The sequence below is a fragment of the Sebastes fasciatus genome, chromosome 9 (genome assembly GCF_043250625.1).
Source record: "Sebastes fasciatus isolate fSebFas1 chromosome 9, fSebFas1.pri, whole genome shotgun sequence".
Taxonomy (NCBI): Eukaryota; Metazoa; Chordata; class Actinopteri; order Perciformes; family Sebastidae; genus Sebastes; species Sebastes fasciatus.
This window is the reverse complement of record NC_133803.1, coordinates 15,138,772-15,161,096: the sequence shown is the minus strand read 5'-3', so window position 1 is coordinate 15,161,096 and position 22,325 is coordinate 15,138,772. Positions and strand designations below refer to the sequence as shown.

The window sequence follows — 22,325 nt, the reverse complement described above, 5'->3', positions numbered from 1 at the left end:
GATGTTTGCTTACTTCACCTTCACACTATGTATCACAGTCCTGAACGGCTGCACCCAAAACATGTCAGTCACTGATTTATAATATTAATTATGGCTACAAGTGTCAGCGCTGCTGAGCAGCACTCCGGTCGATTAGCATCATCTCCTTACCATCTGCCTGACAGTGATGATTTGTTTCTCGCTTTCCCTGCAGTGATTTAGTATTTTTAGTATTGTTCCTCTAACGGCTTCAATAAAGGCCTGAGTGACTGAATTGTTAAGGTTGCCTCTCATAGCCATTGGTAAGTCTGACATATCTTATAGATGGGTTTCTGTGCAACATCATCACAGAGATGTGCAGCGCAACTAGCGGGCAGAAAGCACGGTATGTCTAGCAGAGCCGAGCTCCAAAGCAGAGATGATAAAGAGTTGTTGAGCAGTAAACTGCACCAACCGCAGAAATTGTTTAATATTCCGAGGGGATCGCATGCCTTTGCTAAAAACAGAAAGAGATTATGGATCCAGGCCTGGTGGGCAAAAGCATTCTAGTCACACAGCGCTAGCAAAGCAGCGGGTGGTCATGGCAACAGGATGATCTACCCACAATCTAAAGAAATATTTATATATATATTCAGCGACTATGTCTTAAAACTTAAAAGTGATGCAAGACTTCATTACGGCTCTAAATTGCCGTAACGTTACACGACTACAGCGCGTAGGGAAGACGTCTGGTAACGTATCGGGGCAGCCGATCCTCCTCCCCCGCCGTCACAACAAGCGGCCGTGGAAGCTTAAGTTAGCGTTCACGTTCGTTTAAACATATCAGACAGATCAGAAAAAATGTATTGACTTTTGGCATTATGTTTGCAAAATCTATGTTGATTACAATGGTTGACTACAATCTTGTGAACGGCAGCCAAAGCGATTTTGCCCGCTGAATGCGCACGCAGTAATGTTTGTATTAGGGCTGTCAAAGTTAACGCGATGATAACGTGTTAACTCAACTTGGGAATCTTAGGTTGTAGAGGGCTCAGTTTAAAGCAAGAGTGAAGATACTGGCATCATATGAAACTAGACCATAGAACTTAAGGATCCATTGGTACCAACCATGTCATACCAGCTTGTCGCGAAGGAGGCTAAATAACGCTACAAACTTGCACTAAATTGTGGCGAGGAAAATCTGGCATGGCCATTAGGGGTAAATGCAGTACCTGTGAGGGTTGCTGGACAATATTTGTCATTGTTTTGTGTTATTAATTGATTTCCAGTAATAAATATATACATACATTTGCATAAAGCAAGAATATTTGCTAGATATTAATATTAATAGAGTGTTAAATACCTGAAGAATCTCCCTTTAAGGTACATTTTAAACAGATAAAAAAATTGCAATTGATTTGCAATTAATCATGATTAACTATGGAAACATATTTGAATTGATTGACAGCCCTAGTTTGTATACAAGAAACCAGTCTATAATGGTCCTGGATTATCACCAGGATCTGGCACAAGCACACAGATGAGGGATCTGGCATTGGCACATACGCTAAGCTTCGGCCAACGAGTGAGAGAAAAATCAAACTGAATTAAAATAGATGCCACCTGATCAAAGCACCTGGTACAAAGACGTCCATGATGACTGACGTCAGAAGAAATAGCTTAACAATCTGAATATAATGACAAAGATAAGCAAGAGGGACAGACAGCAGCCATCCATCCAAATCACAAGGCAAGACAATGAGCCCGTATTTATATTCAGAAACCTCCATAGGCCACACACACACACACACACACACACACACACATATACACACACTCTCACACAGAGAGCTTAATCAAGAGGCAGATTTGATTGCAGGACATTCGAGAGAGGGACATCTGCACGTGATCAGATCGACCGTGGCGATGACTCGTGCTCAGCGTGTTGAACTGATGTGATGAGACTTTTGTTTTGCAGGAACACAAGTGGACACACTGATGAAGCATCAATCGCTTTTTGTCTTTTAAGGTCAATCGGATGCCTTCCTCTGTGGTCACTGAGCACAAACTACACAAATAAACAAAAACAAGCAAGTTAACATAACCCGCAATTACTCACCTATTACATATTGATCGTATAGATTAGAAGAAAACAAATTGACGCCCACGACAACACCTTTGAGAGCAATAGAAACTCAGACTGATTATTTGCTGGATTAGAGGCTTTAAATGACGACCACTAATCAAACATGCTTCAACATCTCAAGGCAAGCAGCGTGAACTCTGACCCCTGAGGAAATGGTTTGAGATTAGTGTCAGTAAGTAACTGAGTCAAGTCTGCGTGCGGTGTGCGATAATATCTCCATGATAACCTCCAGTCAGGCGTTTCTATTGGTGGCGAAAGGGTCTCGCCATGACCTTGACAGAGGAGCAGACATATTTCATTCCTCTATCCCTCTCTGTGACTGCATGCAAGAACTGCACGATTGTTTCCTTTTTGATTTACAGCCGTGGCAGGTATTCAGAGCCGACGGCTACACGATGAAAGAAACCCAAACTGAGAAACTATGCTGGTTTATATAAGTCAATACTGCCTGGTGTTTTCATAACTGAATTCTGAGGATTTACTGTGAATTACACTAGCTTGTGTAAAGTTGTGCCATTGTCTTCAGCCATATTTACAGACACTAAAAAGCAGTTTTGACCAATTAGATGACATAAATGTAGTTGAAATGACATGTTTCTAGTGGGCTATCTACGCTCGACAGGGTTTAATTGGTGTCTACTCAGGACAAAAAGTGTGTGTGTTTGTGTGTAGTCAATTGTAACGCAGAGATTAATTATGAATGTGTGCACATGTGGGTTCCCCTTGGCAATATCTGGGTCATTTTAGGAGACAAGAAACAAGCGCATTTGCCAGCAGCGAGGCCATTCACACAGCACATTTGCCCTCATTCAGCTGTGCTGCCATCAAAAGCCAGCCAAAGCCATCTGCCACCCTGCACCCTGCAGTGCCCAGGTAAGGTAGGATTGGTGCAGGCTTATCGTTTATTCCCAGACCGTGTGGGAACCTCTGTTTTCAGAATTTCCATTTCTGAAACCTTTTTGTGCAGTGCGTCAAGTTCAATAAATATATTTGTTTCTTTTATTTACAGTGACAGTCTGGCAAAAAGCATTATGTTTCCCGAGATAGCGGGGACAGGGATGTGTCTGGATGTGAACGGCGTTTGTCACATTTCTATGCAAAACTGAACCTCAGGACACAATGAACAGGATGACTTCTGCATCCATCAGGCAGGAGCTCCTGTCTTGCATTCAAAACACTGCTAACACCATGTCTTTCTCTCCCCTCTCTATTTCTGTTATTCCACTTGAAAACATTGATGACCTCAGATTATCGGTGTCAAATTTTGTCCTGCTATCACAGATGGGACTTTAAGATCTCTCCATCGTTTTGCTACGTCTTGGATTGCTATCAATCAAAAAGGTTTTCCGTGTGAGAAAGTTTATTTTAATTGGAGTTTTATTGGCCAGATTATTACTGTATGTGCTAAAGTACCGGAGAAGATTGAAAGCTAGATTTAAACACAGATCATGGGCAGTAAAGAATATTTTTGTGCTTTCAATGGGACATTTTCAAAATAGAGATAAAACACTTAATTTTATAAATTGATTAGTGGATCAACAGAAAATGAATTGACAAGTATTTCGATAGCTTAGTCTTCTATTATAGTTAACTGAAAACCTTTTTTTGACTGTTGGCTGAACAAAACAAACCATTGGATATTTGGAAAATTGTTTAGTAACTATTTTCTGACAATTGTTTAGTAACTATTTTCTGACATTTTTATAGACCAATGCATCCATTAATCTAGGAAATAATCTCCAGGTTAATTGATAATGAAAATAATTGTTACTTGCAGCTGTAGTTTATTGTAGGGATGCTCTCATTTATTATAAAAAATATGAACATCAAACGATGGGGTACCCAATATTATTACATTTATTTGTATTTATTTATTTTAATAATTACATTTTATATCTCCATATTGGTCAAATAAAAAGCTACAAAAACTAAACTTTTCACACGCATTCTTTAACACAATAAAACAGCATTTGATACAATTGCTAAATGTTGTCTTTTGATTATAATTGTTAGATGAGCAACTACTTGAATTCTGTGCAATATTATATATTTGTCAGACTAATAATAAAAAATAATTTCTTATATTTCATTTGAGCTAAAAGTTAGTTTTTTTGTTACAAATTACACATTACTTATCTACATACTACTATTTATTTCTTTGCACTGTTTGTATTGTTTACACTTAAAGAACACTTGTATATAGACGTTTTTATTTTATTGTTGGCTATATATAATGTATATACATAAACATATATATATACATATATATATAATATTTATATATACACCTATTTTTTCACTACTTGTGTACATCACAGTCCTGAATATTCCTTACCTATTTGTCCAGCTTTGTTGTCCTTGTCCCTAGCTGTCATTTCTATTTCTGTGTAAGACGTTTAGAGAGATGCATAAAAACTGAGTGAAATTCCTTGTATGTATGTATTTGGCAAATAAAACTGATTCTGATTCTACTGGATTCCTTCCTCAACATTGTGTGTACACACACACAAACACACACACACACACACACATACACATAAGCTAAAGATAACAGCTGAGCAGGCAGATGTCCAGACAGCTGTGGATACAAAAACAGTTTTGACGATTCTTTCTTTTAAACCGAGCCAGCCTTGAGACTCCGGATTTTAGTAGTTAGAAACTGAATACAATGATGATTAATAATAATATTGATATTCATCTCTCTTGGCTTCAGGTTAGTCTCCCTCTTTCTGTGCAACGACAGAAATCAAATGGATGTTAAATTCCTAATAATTCCTGCCAATAAACAAGTGCTCCTCAAAGTGGATTTTTTGAAATGCATATAATTCCACTTGGCTGGAAAATGGGTAATTTCCTCAACTGCTCGGGCTTACCTTTGACTGAGCCAATTTGGCAGTTTCAATTATTAAAGGCGGCACCTGTCTCCTTTCAAATTTCAATAGCTCTGATCACTGGCGTGAACAGCCCTGCAGAAACAAAATCCACTCTCTCTGCAGATTTTAAAGTAACAGCCATCGAAATGAAATAAGATGCTGCTGTGATACGGGATTCAAAGAGGAGTGATGCAAAAAAGGACCTCACCTGCTGAGATATCTACTCACTCTCCAGCCATCCTCTATCCCTTTTCCTTACCAAAGCCTCATTGAGTAATTGGCCTTCTCTTGGCATTGAGTTGTCCAATCTAAATGGTAATTTGGAAGGCCCTTCTCTCGTCACTGGTGGCAATGCTTGTTTACTGGAAGACAGTTACTCTATACGAAAATTAGAGTTGTAATGAGAAGGCAGAGATCTGTCTGACTGTCATGATACAATACATGTAAAAACTGAGAATATGGTCTTGAGCACAGATAAACTACATATTGCCTGAGACACAGCAGTTGTGATCCCAGAAATAGAAAATATGGTCTAGATTGAAAAACCCACTTGTTTGTCTTTATATTATCAATAAAGCCCTTTCTGAGTGTGTCTGCTCTCTCTGTGTTTACCTGTGTTTTACCACTCTGGTTTCATCCCATATTCAAAACACATGCAAGGTAGGTTTATTGGAGTTTCTTAAGTGTCCGCAGGTATAAATTTTCATTCTTTGTGATGGATGTGACCTGTCTGAGGTGCTTCCCTGCCTTCCCCAAATAGATACTGGGATAAGATCCAGCCACCTTAAACTTTAAAAGAACAATTGGAGTAAAGCAAGACAATAAATCATATGTGTTGGAAAGGAAATGAGGGTGAACAAATAACAAGAGCAATATGATTTCTCTGCAGGTTTTGGATTCTGTGTTGTATAACATTGTGTTCCACCGAAAATGCTGTATTATCACCTTTCAGTTTCAATGCAGTTAGCAGAACTTTTTCCTACTTGCACACACCAAAGAATGTGAGATGTCCTCTCTGTTGATAAAATACATAGCAGTTGTAAATTTCATCTGTCATTTTTATATTTAAGTACTAAAGTCAAAGCCACAGGCATCTGGGAAAATAACCTTCCATCGTGTCGTCTGCTTTATTTCTTCTTTTCTGACCTTGCACGGTCTCATCATTTCACACATTTATTCATCGTCACTTTTGGATAGCATGACAGCATGTATAGGATGGAATTTTCAGGGTCCATTTTTGCAACACATTCTAAGCAAGCCCCCTGGAAGAGCGCCGGGTTTTGAAGCAAGTTTTCATAGTGGCCAAACGGCGGTACTACAACTTCCATGTCCGTCACGTAATGCCATCGGGCCCAAAAAAGACTCACATTGGGAAAGAGACATCTGTAAATCAGTGGATAATTGTTTTGAGGTAAATCAACTTCCCAATACAAACACTTGAATAGCCCTTATTTAAATCATTCGGTCCTTCAAGTTGTAAAATGCACTAATAGCCAAATCCAGTTATTTCTCTTCCTCCGTTCACGTGAATGAGACCTGCACAGAGGGCTGGGAGGCAGGGTTAAAGGAAAACGCTACTGCGTCTGCTCTACGGGCCCAATGGATTCCGAAGATCGCCGGATGATCCGGATACTTTATCACTCGACTGTCGAGCCATTTTGGCTTCATGCGCCACTGAGCAACTCTCATAGGAATGAACATGAGCCCGCCTCCAACGTTATATCCAGAACTCTTTATACATCCATGATTCTAACGCTGTGATTTGATCAATTTAAGTAATTCTACAGTATATGGCAGTTTAAAGCCTGAAAAAGGTTTAAGAGAGTTGCATGAGATCAATAGAGGATACATTTCTTATCATATACAAAATTGTTGTTGCAGGTACAGGATTTCATGGCCACAATCCTTGTGAAAAAGACTGCTATCTTGTTGCTTTTAGTTGAGGGATTAATATGTTTCTGTGAGTGAAGTTTTTAAGATGCTCGCCATGGTTGCATAAACTGGCAATCCCCCGTAATAATCCATTTTGCATGACTGTCCTGATAGAGTTGTGATTTACAAAGATAACTGGTTTCAGACACCCTCATATTAATTTAACAAAGAACAGTTTACAGATGGTTTACATAAACTGGCAGAGGAGTGGCCAAGATTGATGCCACAGAAAAAGTTTGTATGGTTAAAGGCAGGGTTGACAATGTTATCAATTATACACTATTTGTTCTATTGGTTGAAATGGTCTTTACACCCCGACAGCGATCCATTACTTATGAGCTCTGAAAAAGTACCGGAATAGAGACGTCATCTGTAGCTGCTGTAATCCTGTAAAAACGTCTACCAATCACTGCCTTGCGGTCCACTTGGAAAGAACCAATCAGATGCCTCCCTGCCTCCCTTCTCGTACTCTACTCTTGGCGTGCACCAGCCTGAACTCAGAGCACATCGCCGCCGCAAGTTTACTGGAGAATGGAAGAGAAAACTCGGCCAAAAGTAGCACTGCCGAGGTTACTAGTCATGAGGTAGCGTTGTTGAGTTAATCACCACAGTGGATCAACATGCGTCATGGTGCAGCGTTTTGGTGCAGCGCTTTTTAATTTAAAGGGTGTGCTGATGACTTCAAATGACTGTAAGGATTTCATCAACTGAAAGGGGAAGTATTTCTGACGCACACTCGATGTTGTGAATGATAGATACTAGGAACAATGAAACAATAAGGTCAGTACAGACTGCTTATTGCATGAGGGAAATGATGTAAGGAAGAAAAGGTTATTTCTTCAGCCAATACTGGGTGGATCTAAAAGATTTGTGCCTCTGTAAATACGAGCAACAAAAGAAAGAGTTCCTATCCTTAAAGCAACTTTTGTGACTTTAAACTGAAGAACTTGCCTTATTGTTAATGCATGACCACACTCTACCTGTGCATCTCCCTAAGAAGCCCTCATGTGCTACACAGAAGCAGAAGGGCTTCAAGTGATTTGCTGACAGGTCAGTGAAACTAAGAAAAGGAACAAAGAAAGTGACTTTGGAAAAGAGAGTGTCTGGGGATGACAGCATGGATGAAAAATAGATCGCTGAAGCTTAATCTCAAAAGGTGCCCATAAATGCACACACAGTACTCCCTTTATGTACTGGAGAGGATGAAATTGATCATTTGTTCACATCACCAAATATGTCCTTTCATACTGAAACACTAGCAGCACTCCTGGTGCCAGCACACTAAAATCAACAAAATTTTACAAGACTGCAAAAACAAGCAAAGAAAGAAAGGACAGACCGACACTGCCAAGAGTTAAGATAAAATCAATAAACGACAATTACAGACTCGTAACACAGAATTTATGAGCAAAACAGCCACAGTTTGAGACAAGAGCTCCCAAAGCGAAATCAGAGGCAGTAACAAAAGAGAGTCGCTTCTCATATTTAATTCAGCATACTTGGCCTCAGGTATGAGTCAATTCACAGCTGCACTCTCCCCCCCTACTTTCTCTCCTCTTGTCATCTTTTATTGATTTACCAGTCAGATTACATTTCTATGACATATTTGGCTGCAGAGGCTTTATCTCCCAAACAACCGCAAGTATCTGAGGCGATATTCAGCCACATGCCCCCATATCCGTAATCATTTTTTACAGCTGTTGTATGCCAACCTAAAGCCATCTGCCCATGCGGATACTAATTCCTACATTCCTTATTGTTGGCTACACACACTGTACATTACAAGCACGTCTTTAAATAATGCAAACCTGAAGGCTATGGATGATGAATCCATGGCGCATTGATTTCCCATTGAAGACTATGAGAAGCACGGCTGGTTCCATTAGTCACTGCATGCATTTTGCACGAATGTCACAGAGTCGGATGAGTTAATATGATTTCTACTGTATGTCGCTGAGAGGCCCACTGGCATTTTGTAATGGGTTTTATGCAAAAACTGTATATAAGAAGTGGGTGTATTCACCGTGACGTCAGCCATTGGTTTTGTGGACTGCCGTTTTGAAGCCTCAAGTTCGGCATTGTGGCCATCGCCATCTTGGTTTTTGGCCATCGCCATCTTGGTTGTGACGCAACAGGGTGGAGCTAAGTACAACCAAAAACTGAATAAGAAATTGTTAGCGACCAAATTGTTACAATTAACTTTCATTAGCTGAAAAGTGTTAAAGTTCTAAGACAAACACCCAGACCGGACAACGCCATGGTAGCGACCTGTCAATCACAAAGTAGCCACGCCCTAAAGCATATCCTGCTTTATAGTCTTTTTGACTCTAAATGGGACCATAAATTACTAAATGAACATCATGCTGTATTGAAGAAGACTTGAAACCAGAGATTGAGACCATAAACTCACGTTTACAATGTTTACTGAGGTAATAAATCAAGTGAGAAGTTGGCTCATTTTCTCATAGCCTTCTATACAATCAGAATTATTTTTGCAACCAGAGGAGTCGCCCCCTGCTGGATATTATGAAGAATGCATGTTTAAGGCACTTCTGTATTGGCTTCACTTTTCAGACCCGGAGGTTGCCCACTGGTTGTATGACACCAGTGAACTTAAGGAACTCTGCAGTAAAGCATGTATGATATCTGCTTTGGGTCTGGGTTTTGGGTTTTGGTGAGACAATATGTAAAGATTTTAATTTCTGTAAAGCTCTGCATATTTTGTATGGATAAAACTGCAGTAGTTGCAGTGACCTTGGGAAGCAATATAGAGTGGTGCAGGGATCTCACATTTTTGTAGGTCAACCAGGAAGTTAGCAACATACTGGGTTCCCTCAACAAGAAGCCAATGGGATTTTTCAATTGGGTTTTGGATTATTGCAGAAAATAAGCTCTGTGGCAAACAAACGTTTATGATACTTACACGTTTTGTTCTGTAAGATAATCTCCACAAATGAACACCACTTTTATGATTTTTGAAGTGTGAATGCAATCACCAGAAGTAAAAAGCTAACGTCAGGCTATAAACAAACTACACCATAGTCACATGACTTCACGTCACCACCACTAAGCTAAGGCGGACTAGTGTTCGGCATGATGACGTTTAGTAGTCTCATTTAGCCACTTGTTAGCAACCACCTTTTTGCAGACACGTAAAGGCTTCAAAATTCTCGAGTGGGGTATTTGTTGATGTATTTTCGTAGAACAAAATGTTAAAATGTCTTCAGCTTGTGTTAACCACAGACCTTATTTCAGGCATCAAACCAAAAACCAATTAAAAAAAAACATCGACTTTGAGACGAGGGAACCAAAAAAATAATAACCAAAATACAAATGTTGTAAACCAGTACACGTCTCCTCTGCTGGTTTAATGTTGCTCATATTCTGTTGTAATGGTACAAAAACTTTAATAAAAAATTAAAAACTCCCACAGTCACTGGCTTCAAGTAGGTTTGTTACCTAAACCTAAGGAGATTTCTGGCAGAAAGCCTTGAAGGCAAACTTCTCCCATGTGCACTTACTGCTGGAATATTAATTAAGTTTCTATGTTAGGTCTGCTCGACCTTCAGCAGGTTACAAACTCTGTAAGTAAAATACTACATTTTAGGTCTGTATTTTCAGCACCTACAGTACCATTGTGGAAAGGAAATTACTTTCTCTTGTGCATGCCAAATACATTTTAGACAAGTATGTGCAAGTGTTTAATATCAGTATGTCTGGCTGGTAGTCAGTGTTGGATGGTTGTGATTGAGGGAAGTGGCAGTTATCTTAACACAGTAATAAGGTGGCTGCATTGACTGAAGAAGCACAGAAGAGAAGCCCACATCAGCTGCAAAGCCAGTTCAAAATAAGTTTCATCCCTTTTCCTTTACAGAGGAAACCCAGATTTCAAATGCATTACTTTCTTCTTAGACATTAGGGACCTGATCTGTGTCATGACGTACTATTGTACTGTTATAGTACTGTTCATACTTCGAGCAGACAGTGTCAATTTTGCTCTACAACCTAAACTACATCCAGACATTCTGGCCTCAGCATTATTCAGCCACAGAATGGAAAGATCAAGAAGAAGAATAGAGCAGAAAGCTTGGCGGCTACAGACAGACATCCATCTTATCCACAATATCTTTTGAAGAAGCGGATGTGGCAATTACCCACCGAAAAGTCTGTATATTTAATTTGGGTTATTTTGGGGGAGATGGGTGCCCTGCTTCAAATACATGGTGTTCTGGTAGATCAACTGGTGGAAGTCTACTTGTGAAATTGTACCGCGTGTCTCCTGCAGAGAGGGGTTGGATATCTGTGGGTTTGGTGTTTTGACGGTATGATTGATTTTTATACAAACTAGAATGGGATGAAATTCCAAATGAAATGGGATTTTGATGAGAGAGGTTTTGCCCATTCCTCAATCTCTGGAATAAGGCTGATATGGCAACCGATCAACTAGTTTTTAGACTCTGGTGGCTTTGGAGCTGGCAGCTATGATCCTCATGAATCTTCAACAGGGATAAGGTCTTATTTATAGATAGTAGCAGGATGAAATAGAGTGCTGCAAGAAAATGCTTTTTGGTGCTGTATATGCACCCTTCCTTACATGTATTTATAATGGGGATATCCTGTTTCCCCTTTCTTTTATAGGCACAATACTCAATTCGAAAAATTTGACTATGTGGTCAAAGGCCCTGTTCAGACCTGGCATTAACATGCACCCTGGGTAATCCAATCACAAATGGACAGCTTTAAGTACGTCTGTTCACACATGCATCTTGAGTGGCCACTTGTGATCCGATCTTACTTCCCTGCTCTATATGCAAATAAACACGTAGTAAACACATGGCTAATACAGCAGACGTTGCAACATAATATTACAGGAATGTCAGTAGTAATATCCTACATATTCGTGAATTTGTGTACATTGTATTAATATAAAAATATAAGGTTATTGGACCAGCGGTCCCTGGAGACCTCCATGCCGCCGAAACACAGCCACGTTTGGCGGGACGGGGGTCAGCTCTGTGCAGAGCACCGGATCAAAAACACTGACACATCTCCAACAGTATGATAATAATGTACTTTGCGTGCCTAGTCTGATAGTCTGCAGATCTGTAGCCTATAGATAAGATATGTTTTAATAAAATTCAATTGTACCGACAGGATACAGTAGTGCACAGAAGCCGTTTCCATGCCACGAGGCAGACAAGCACTCGCATCTGCCTGTCTATTCACAAGGGAAGCGCAGTGAGACCCCGGGGATCCAAGCGGGACATCAGTTGAGTAGGCCGTCCTTAATGTGGACCAGGAAACATTCGCATACACACTGCTAAAAGAACGTGGTCATATGTGGCCCAGACCACTTCTGAATGTGGTCCGAGCGATCGGATCTCAATGCGTTTTGAGTGTGTTCACACCTGTGCTTAGAGCTGTCCAGCAGTGATCGGATCACTCAGGACGCATGTTGATACCACGTCTGAACAGGGCCAAAATAATCTGATCGTTAAGTGGTATTTAAACCTCTGACATAAGTAACCTAATCTGTTTAGTATATAGACAAATCCGGGGAAACACCGGAAGTAACCAAATCGCCAATACTGCGGTGGCGTCTCCCTACAATATGGACAAGTTTGAATGCAAGCTGTTCTGAGAAGTGTACAATTATCTACTTTTACCTTTACTTTCTATGTAACGTTACTATTGACAACAATGTCTACGAGTTCGGGTGAAACAAGTAACATCAGCTAAGCTAACACAGTTTAGCTAGCGTAACTTACGTTGGTGGGCTAAAGGCACTGTCTAGGTGGATCAACTAACTGTAGTGTTATTGGGAAATATAAGATTAGTTGCTCTAAATAGGGCAACCTAATGAACACAAAGTAAACATCATTAATCGGTCGGCATCACAAACAGAACACGTTCAACGTGTCTGTTAACTGTGTTAACTGGTGACGGTCAGCCGAATGCGTCGCGGTCGCTTGTAGTAACGGCAGCTGTTGAGAACACAAACAGAGCACGTAGGTGTCCTCGTAAAAGCCTTCAATTTGACTTTAATACATTTTAAATACATACTCATCTGTGTTTATTATCTACGTCAACCAGTTGCAGAAGCTACTACGAGCAACCACGAACGCTTTCGGCTGAAAGTCACCAGTTAACACGGTTAGCAGACAGTAGATTCACTACGACATGCCACCGCAGTAATGGGGGCGCAGCTAGATCACAGAACACATAAATCGGTCGACGTATTCCTCTGTACTGTACAGTAGTTCCTGTAGCTGGGAACCACAGAAATAATAGTGGAACTACGAAGCTACAGTATATGAAATGAAATCATTTGGAGCTACAGTGGGGCATCATTAACACAGCAACTGGTGAAGATGATAGTGAGGTAGGTATTTAAGATCACAAAACACAACCCTCCCCCCCAAAAAAAACAACAATATATGATATCACTGTTGCTAATTGGATAAAAGAAATTATAAACTATCACTTCTGAGTTTTAAGACCAACTTATAATTCTAAAATTAGATGCATCAGGTCACAATCCAGTCTCACTCCTCTTAGATTCCAGTGGAGGACGGTGAAAACAGGCCTACGATTGTCAGCATTTATGTCGAACAAATAATCATCCCCCATGCCAACACAGCACATGAAATGAAAAGTAAGAGGATTCCTCTCGACTCCATTCCAACTCCCGAGGCTCGGTTTTCCCCAATTCAATATCGAGGATGATGAAATTTCATTTCTAAGTCACCTACAATCCCACTGGACCCAGATGGATCCTCCTCCCCCCCTTTACGGCTCAACAAAGCAACCTGCACGTACTGTGGCTGCATGCTCATCGACAGTGGCCTTGGCCTAGCAACATGAAAACATGCCCCACCAGCTGTCATCATATTCTCATTCAAACAAGGCAAGAAGAAGAGTAAAGACAAAAGCACAAACACAGAAACCTCTGATGTGGAATAAACAAAACTGTTAGCAGAAAAGTGTGCATTCATTAAGGAACCCATCAGTAAGCAAGAAGCTGATAGAGAGAATATGTTTTCAGGGCCTTTAAATCATCTCTCACATCGGTGATTCTCACACATCAGAGATTAAAGATCTAATCAAAACGTTGCTCAGTCCTAATGGTGACAGTTATACCACTATAGCTCTTTGAATGGGGAAAGTGCAGCAATCAAGTGCCACAATCTAATTCAGACAGTAGCAATTTTATATTCTACAGTATAAAACCTGATTTGAATTATTGCATTAGCCACTTAGCAATAATCCAAAATGTTTCCATTTCTCAGAAAAAAGCAAGTTTCTCATCTTTTACCTGAAAACCTTTTTTCTGGTCCTTCAATGAGTTCTAACTATGCTTACAAGTCATGACTCAAAAACAACATGAATACATATCGGTAGCAGACTTTGTGTCTGCCCTGCGTTCGACCTTTTGCATAATGAGGACAATATGTGTAGGTGGCCGTCCCACGCCTGTCATCCTGCTGCTAAGCTCCGCGCACACATGCACACTCTGTGTGAGTTGTTAACAGTTTAACAAAACTCAATGAGTTGTACATGGGGATTCCCCAAAGACGTCCATCGGAGACAGCGGTCAATCACGTCATTAATGCTCGGTGATCCGCTTCCATGGCAATGTCTTGACCTGAGCACTGGGACACCTGCTGCCATGCTACATCGTGGCCGATAATGAGCAGGGAAAAGAGCTGGAGACGAGGGACGAGAGGAGAGCCGAAGGAAGGGGGAAAAAAAGAGAATAAGGAGCAAGGACAGGAGGAGGAGAAGGATCCTGGAGAGATGAGCACAGCAGACAAGAAGAAAGAGAGTGAAGAAACAGGGAAGAGGAGGGTAAAAGGAACAAATGCCAAAGGGAGAGTGTTTATCTGCATGTCACACGGGGGAAAAGGGATGGGAGGCTGTGATTAGAAAGACAAATCACTTCATTCACAAAACATGAGCTTTACAGAGACACATGCAGTCAGCAAAGTGCCGTCAAAACTGAATTTGCATCGCCAGCTTTGACTACTTGAAATAATGACGTATAAAACAGTAAACTGTCATGCAACTCTAAATACTTTTGTTGTAGACCCGAGAACATGACATGAGATCCCCAAAACAAACAGCAAGTACATTTTGTATCTGAACTAGGGCTGTCAAAGTTAACGCGATAATGACGCATTAACGCAAATTTGTTTTAACGGCACTAATTCTTTTAACGCATTAACGCAACTTGGGAATTTTTTGCGAGGAAAAACTGTCATGGACATTTTCAAAGGGGTCCATTGACCTCTGACCTCACGATATGTGAATGAAAATAGGTTCTATGGGTACCCACGTGTCTCCCCTTTACAGACATGCACACTTTATGATAATCATGTGCAGTTTGGGGCAAGTCATAGTCAAGTCTGCACACTGACACACTGACAGCTGTTGTTGCCTGTTGGGCTGCAGTTTACCATGTTATGATTTGAGCATATTTTTTATGCTAAATGCAGTACCTGTGAGGGTTTCTGGACAATATCTGTCATTGTTTTTGTGTTGTTAATTGATTTCAAATAATAAATATATACACACATTTGCATAAAGCAAGCATATTTGCCCACTCCCATGTTGATAAGAGTATTAAATACTTGACAAATCTCCCTTTAAGGTACATTTTGAACAGATAAAAAATGTGTGATTAATTTGCGATTAATCGTGATGAACTATGGAAAATCATGCGATTAAATAGTTGAATTGATAGACAGCCCTAATCTGAACACAAACAAGTGGTCCTCATTCTTTAGTTTCCAAATAATTTAATCAATATAATTTTGAAATACTGATTAGCATAAATGTAAAGTATACTTTGTGGGAAAATCTGTCCAAAATCAATAGTGCACACACAAAAGTCAAGGTAAATTAGTGAGTCCAAGTGCATCAATCAAGATGGCTTCAGTGTGATGCCATTATCTAGGAAGGCTTTCGATCTCTTTCATCCCAGTTGATCCTCATATTGCTTACGGAAACAGTCTCCCACAGGAAAGAATTCCCAGCAACGCTCCTGGTACATTTTCCACACATAGGATTCCTGGCAGAGACAACAGAGTTGCAGTATATCTTTAAGTCATTAACTATGCCGTTCTTCAGCAACATAACAATCCAAACAGTGAGCACAGAGAATATTATTTCAATTTCTGTCATTATTTGTCCGTCCCGACGGAGAGACGTTTTCCACATTCCACCTAGCAGCTCCGTCTTTAATTTACACCTGAGAAAAAACACTAAGCTGAAAGAATAGACACAGTATATATCTAGGGATGAGTCCCAGGACCCAACTCTATTAGGAAAAAGCCCCCCAATAGTCCAAAATGTTTCAGGCTGATAAAAAATGTAATACTGTCTTCCTTTTAAAATACTTTCTGTGCCACCACGATAAATCCAAAAAAGAATGGATTAATTATTATTTTTATATTACACTGTGCAGCATTCAGAATGAAACCTGTCCTCATCTATTCTCATGCACATCCCTTTCATAGATTTAAGTACACTAAGTGTAAGACACAAGAGGAAAAAGTTGCAGCTCTTTAAACGCAGTGAAATGTTTCCGCTGATTTACAGTGAAGCGCTCGTCTTTCCTCCACAAGTCTTTTAAAATATGTTATAGTGAAAAGATAAGACAGGCGAATAAAAATACTTGAAACCCCCCCCCACTTCAAATATGTAGCTGCAATACTGCAATGGTTTATGACTAAAAAGCAGAATTATAATCACAAGGGGTATGCCTGGCATGTGCATTATCATAAAATATGCATGTCAGAGCTGATAGGGCTCGTGAGAGACAGAATGAATGCATTCTGTCTAAGTTGAAAAGGTTACACTACAGCTTTGTCATGACTGGAATAAATAGGGCACTGAGACGTGGAGGAACCGTTGTGGAAGGATATATTAAGGAATGTGACATTTGGCAATGACAGTAGAATTGTTTAAGGGCTTTGAAAGTGCACATCCTTGTTCTCACTTTGATTGGATCATGCAACAGAACAGAAGAGACAACTATTATACCTGCCCCGTGTGTTCGGTTTCATCCTTGTTAATAAGGTACATCAGAAAAAATCTGCAAGGATACAGAAGAGGGAATTCATGTAGCGACTCACATACCTCCCACACACAGAAAGTTGCAGCATTACATTAAATTAAGAGCGTGTGCACAAGTCCAGGGATTGTGGGGATTATGGAGGCAGTTGTTAGGTATCTCAAGTGGAAACACAGCTAGAGATGATGCTGCATTTTGACAATCAGGTTATTTACTTAAAGGCTTGGAAATATGTGATGATTGACAAGAAGACAAGTAGACCTTTATCAGTTGAGCTTAAAATGTTGCATGAAGGACCACCATACACACATAGACATGAGGAGGAAGACTCCATCAGTGAGAGGATGCAAACAAAGCGAGGAATCCATACTAATTAGGTTCAATAAGCTCTTGCTAATGGCAATTACTGATGTGGTGACCGTGCACAGCGCAACAACATCTTCCAAATAACCGGTTTTAACCATGCGTATAGTGGAAGAAGTGTTAATTTACTCAGTTTGTGTGCAAAAACATTAAAAGAAAATTGTGTCATAATCAATTTGATGCTCTACACAAACATTCCCTCACTTTTATTTTATCCTTTTGTAATGAGTTTTATTTGTATCGTCATGTTTTTCTCATAGCATACAAGGATTGTTCTATTACATTTTCTATTGTAATATTGTTTGTGATCAAAAAGCCTTATATGGATGTTGTAAGATGTGTTGACGTTCTGCGATTGGTGGATTCTAACCTGCTTGTGGCGGTAGAGCTTTTTGACATTTTAAAGGGATAGTTCAGGTGTTTTGAAGTGGGGTTGTATGAGGTACTTATCCATAGTCAGTGTATTACCTACAGTAGATGACGGTCGGCACGCCCCCAGTTTGGAAATAAAGACAGGAGTACCGGCATGGGAGCAAAGCAATATAGCGATGTAGACGGGGCCAGCAGCAAAATTAATTTTAGCCATCTCAAAGAAAGGCTCACTTAAAAAAAGAAAAAAAACGATATCCGTTTAAGTGTACGCTATATTTAGAATATTTTCCGATGGGAAACTGAACTGAAAGTGAAACGTATTTATAGTGTTTTTGTCAACGGAGTCTGGTGGCTTTGGAGAGATCATAGATACGTTTCAATTTCAGTTCAGTTCCTCGTCGGAAAGTGTTGTCTGACGGCAAGATAAAGCGGTGAAAATATTCTAAATATAGCGTACATTTATATATGATCTTGACTTTTTTTAGGTAAGCCTTTCTTGTAGGTTACTAAAATACGTTTTGCTGCCGGCACCGTCCACAGCAGTACATTGCTTTGCTTCGGTGCGGTAAATCCTGCCTGTTTCTTCAAACTGGGGGCGTGCCGACCGTCATCTACTATAGGTAATACACTGACTATGGATAAGTACCTCATACAACCCTACTTCTAAACACTCAAATTATCCCTTTAAGCCGATGGACTTCCTCTCAGTCTATGGAGTTTGGTCCTTAGCACCTGTTACTAAGACTGTGAGGCGTGCAGCGTTTTACATGATTGTCATTTTCAAACTTCAAAATGATATGATGTTAAATGTTGCACATATTAGTAAATTATTGATAAATATGAAACAAGACAGCAGTTGGAATCTGAAATATAAATGCAAGTGCTGAGGGGTCCATTGGGTAAGGTGAACATGACAATGCCGTTAATATTTCACTCAAAGAACAGGCCTAAAGGTTTACAGGGATAAACTGTTGAACAGCCAAATGGATGAATGATTAACTAATAAAAATGATGGAGGTGTAATTTCTTTTTATGTTAAGGTTTAGTGATGGTGGAGCATGCAGAAGATTTACTCTTCCCTACATCTGTGAAAGGCAACATCCCACATATCTGCCTTTTTAGTGACAACACATCAAATAGTGAGTTTTAGTATTTAGTATGTAAAATTATTAGGTCGAGACGCTGGCAGCTCGAGGCATGAATGTAGCGAGCATTAAATCAACTCACAGATAGTTGGCCAAGTTGTGCTCCTGCAGAGTGTGAGTCTCAAAGCCGTGAGGGACCGTATCAAAGTATTCACTTCCTATTCCACATATAAAACATTTGGTCTGCAGGAGGAGAGATGTAAGACATGGATGATTCATGAAACAGGCTTGGACAAACATCAAGTTCTCTAGAGTATATTAGAAACAAATATATAATACAGTCCAAACCTCTAGATCAGAGGCCTTTTGTTTTAGTGCTCTGTGACTCAAATGTGGCATTTAGTCTGCGAGCACAACAATATGACACCTTTTAAGTTGTTTCTTTTTACAAAGAAGACACTCAAAAGGCAAAAGACTGTAAATAAAAGCAAGTTAATACTCCCAGGATTACTCGCTGCCAGGTTTTCATAAGACACAGCGGGGCAAATTTGCTGAGGATTTGCATCATTTTGGGGGAACTAAGCAGTCAAATTACTTTTGCAATTATTCACTATGTAGCCGTACAAAGGCTTTTTTGCTGGTAGAATGACAGAAAATGTTTTTTTCAAATATGTATTTTAGTGGACTCCTATTTACTGTAGGGCTACAGATTATGGGAGGATGGAAGTAGCTAAAACTGATTTATCATTGCCGACTGCAGCAGAGCAAATTGTGTCTAAATAAAACAGTGTCACAAATATTTACAGCTGCTTTTCCCAGACTTTTAAATGTGACACACACAGTGGGAAAGAAACGAGAGAGAGACACATGAAAGCACACCCATTTGTGCCCCGAAAACTATATTTAGTATGATATGGAAAAATGCCACAACATTTATTCTGATTGGTCAAAAGTCTTGAAATTTGGTACTGACATACTTTGGGCAAGTAACAAATATAACTTTGAAACTTTTAGATCACATGAAAAATCTGACTTTTAATAAGTGTTATTCTGGATTTTTGAAAAATGAGGAAACACGCTAACATTGTGTTTAGAAAATGTTTTCTGTCCTCGGGGTTCCCCACACACAACAGGATATCCCATCGTTAATTTTGATCATGATTAATATTTACAATTTGAGATCGGTGTGGCCAGGACGGACTGATGCCGATCAGGGGATGTAAACAATACTCTTAACATATCTCACACCACAGGAATATCTGGAAAGATAATCTTTAGAAACATCAATAAATCGGGGCTTTGCTGACGATTGTCGGGAGGGGGGGGGATCGGGCCCAAATGGGCTTGATTCTCGCGTACCGTGTGCCCAGCATCCTACCTGCAGAGTCTGCTCTGGTAGAGTTTGGTTCACACCTTGTGAAGCCTTTAGAGGCATACCACTAAGTATGCACTGTGGCTACTTTGGTCAATAAAGCTACTCCTCAGGCTCCAACAAAACAAGCATTACATCTAAGTCTGGTTCAGCAGCTTTAAGCGGCGCAATTTGTGGAATCGTAATCAAGAAGAAATGCATCTTCATTAGTATTCTACTGCATCGGGCCTCCACTCACAAAGCTCCAAATAAAATTCTCTAACAACACTACACTTGTGTCAGTATGCAAGCAGCAGCGTGACAAGAGGGAAACAAGCCTTAGAGACTGAAAGATCAGAGCAAATAACGATTGAAACAGTCAACAGAAAATACGATGATATTTCATCAAAAATGTATTATTCCATGTGCGCCAATTACGCTGAAATATCAGGGATTTGTTTTTCTCAGATTGAACTTTGTTCTTATCCACTAATTATTCAGGAGCAAGAGATAATGGTTTCCTCTCATCAAGGCCAATGGTACTATCATTTCCTGTGACACGAGATCACACAACAACTGAATTTACTTTATCTACCAATCTTGTGCACACAGTCATCTCTTCACACGCGCTTAAATTACAACTGACGTAGTAGGTATGTATCTTTCAATAGTATTTGTATCTAAATTTGACACAGCATACCGTACAACCTCAAACGTCTGTGCATAGAGCGTGTATTTGTGTGTGCGAGAGAAAGTGTCAAATCTCACCTCCATATCCTCTTTCACCTGCTCCTGCTGGTCACGAAGCTCCCCAAAGGCATCAATTATCAAGCCTGGGGACAAAAAAGGACACAATAGTGTGTGTGTCTGCGTATCTGTTTGTGCGCAGGTATGCATGTGCACGGCTGTGCTCGTCTCTGAATGACAGGTGTCACTGAAGGACTCGGTGGAATAAACAGACGCGTGACAAATTCATCAAACAGGTTCTACTCAAACAAGGGGAATAAAATGTATCCGTGTGCGTCTGTGTAAATGTGGAATACATGTCGATGCTGAGCTGCATTCCTAAAAACAAATTCTGCCGTGTGTGACTCACCCTGGATGATGGCCAGGAGGATGACGATGACGAAGAAGAAAAACGTGATGTCGAAGACCATGCGTTCCACTTCAAACTCATCTCCGGCGGGGTCCTCGATCTCGTCACCGATGCCCCCGCCCGCACGCACTCCCACATACATGTGGAACATGTAGCACTGACAGAAAACACATTTACATTTAATGTATATTATGCTTTCTATGTTTTCCTTTTTTCTCCGTCTGTGTGCTGTTTGACAAGGCTACGACGTAAGGCGAGGACATGTAAGGTTTCTAAGAGTAGTGTTTGTCCAAACTGCAAGGATAACACTACATGAAAATTCACGCTGCAAAACAAAAGGAGAATTTATTCAATCGATTTTCATGGTCGTCTCCATGCTAGTTGCTTTTGGGAAGGCATTTAAAAGTTTCAAACAGGCAGTATTTTAATACAATTTCTCAGAACAGTAGAAGTTTTTCAATCAGTATTCATTGCCTCAGACCCTATTTCCCCACAAGGAGTTTATGTAAGAGTATGAGGCAAAAAGAATTAGCATTATAGCTGTCTAGCAAGGACTGTACTGTGTTTTTACACAGTGAGTGCGAAGGATGCTATTTTCCACAAGTAACTTCAACAAAAACAGAAACTTTTTTTCCATCAGAAGGAGACTTAACAGTAAAGAGTGAGATGTCATCTGCTCGTTTTTGGACTCATATTGTTTGACATTTTGCATTATGTGTCTAAAAAACAATGTTGTGGTGTTGTAGTCATGGGAGAGGGATCGCAAATGACTGTGGCAAAAGTGCTACTAAAAGCCCAGCATAGACGATAACACGGCGAGTGCGACTGAGGATTTAATGTAATATCCCCTGCCTCCTATAATGGTAGGGTTTTATTCAAATGCTATCGCTGCCCATCCGCCTGCTTACGTGAGTGACAGTGGAGTCCGCATTAGAATAGAGCAGGCGGCGGGGTGTTAACGTTGTGAATAGCCAAACAAAGAAGCTTTGCTGAGGCTTGAGGGACTGTTTTCTATCCATGTGTCCATCACTTTATGGAAAAGTAGTGGAAGGACTCAGACGAGAGGCTGTTTCT

General features: G+C 40.1%; 1 protein-coding gene across 3 annotated transcripts in view; it reads right to left on the bottom strand.

Annotated features, from left to right (window-relative positions):
• Window positions 1-15,687: 15,687 nt before the first annotated feature.
• The window catches only part of ryr2b (ryanodine receptor 2b (cardiac)), an 82,284-nt gene continuing 75,646 nt past the window's right edge, over window positions 15,688-22,325 (bottom strand). For 2 of the 3 annotated variants that reach the window (XM_074646224.1, XM_074646221.1), the window contains 5 exons: window positions 21,252-21,408; window positions 20,924-20,988; window positions 18,947-19,047; window positions 16,954-17,005; window positions 15,688-15,979 (listed from right to left, as the gene is read on the bottom strand). In XM_074646224.1, the coding sequence (XP_074502325.1) occupies window positions 15,884-15,979; window positions 16,954-17,005; window positions 18,947-19,047; window positions 20,924-20,988; window positions 21,252-21,408 (471 nt within the window). In that variant the 3' untranslated portion in view covers window positions 15,688-15,883. The remainder of the gene's footprint in view (window positions 15,980-16,953; window positions 17,006-18,946; window positions 19,048-20,923; window positions 20,989-21,251; window positions 21,409-22,325) is intronic. The other variant, XM_074646223.1, reaches the window with a different exon arrangement.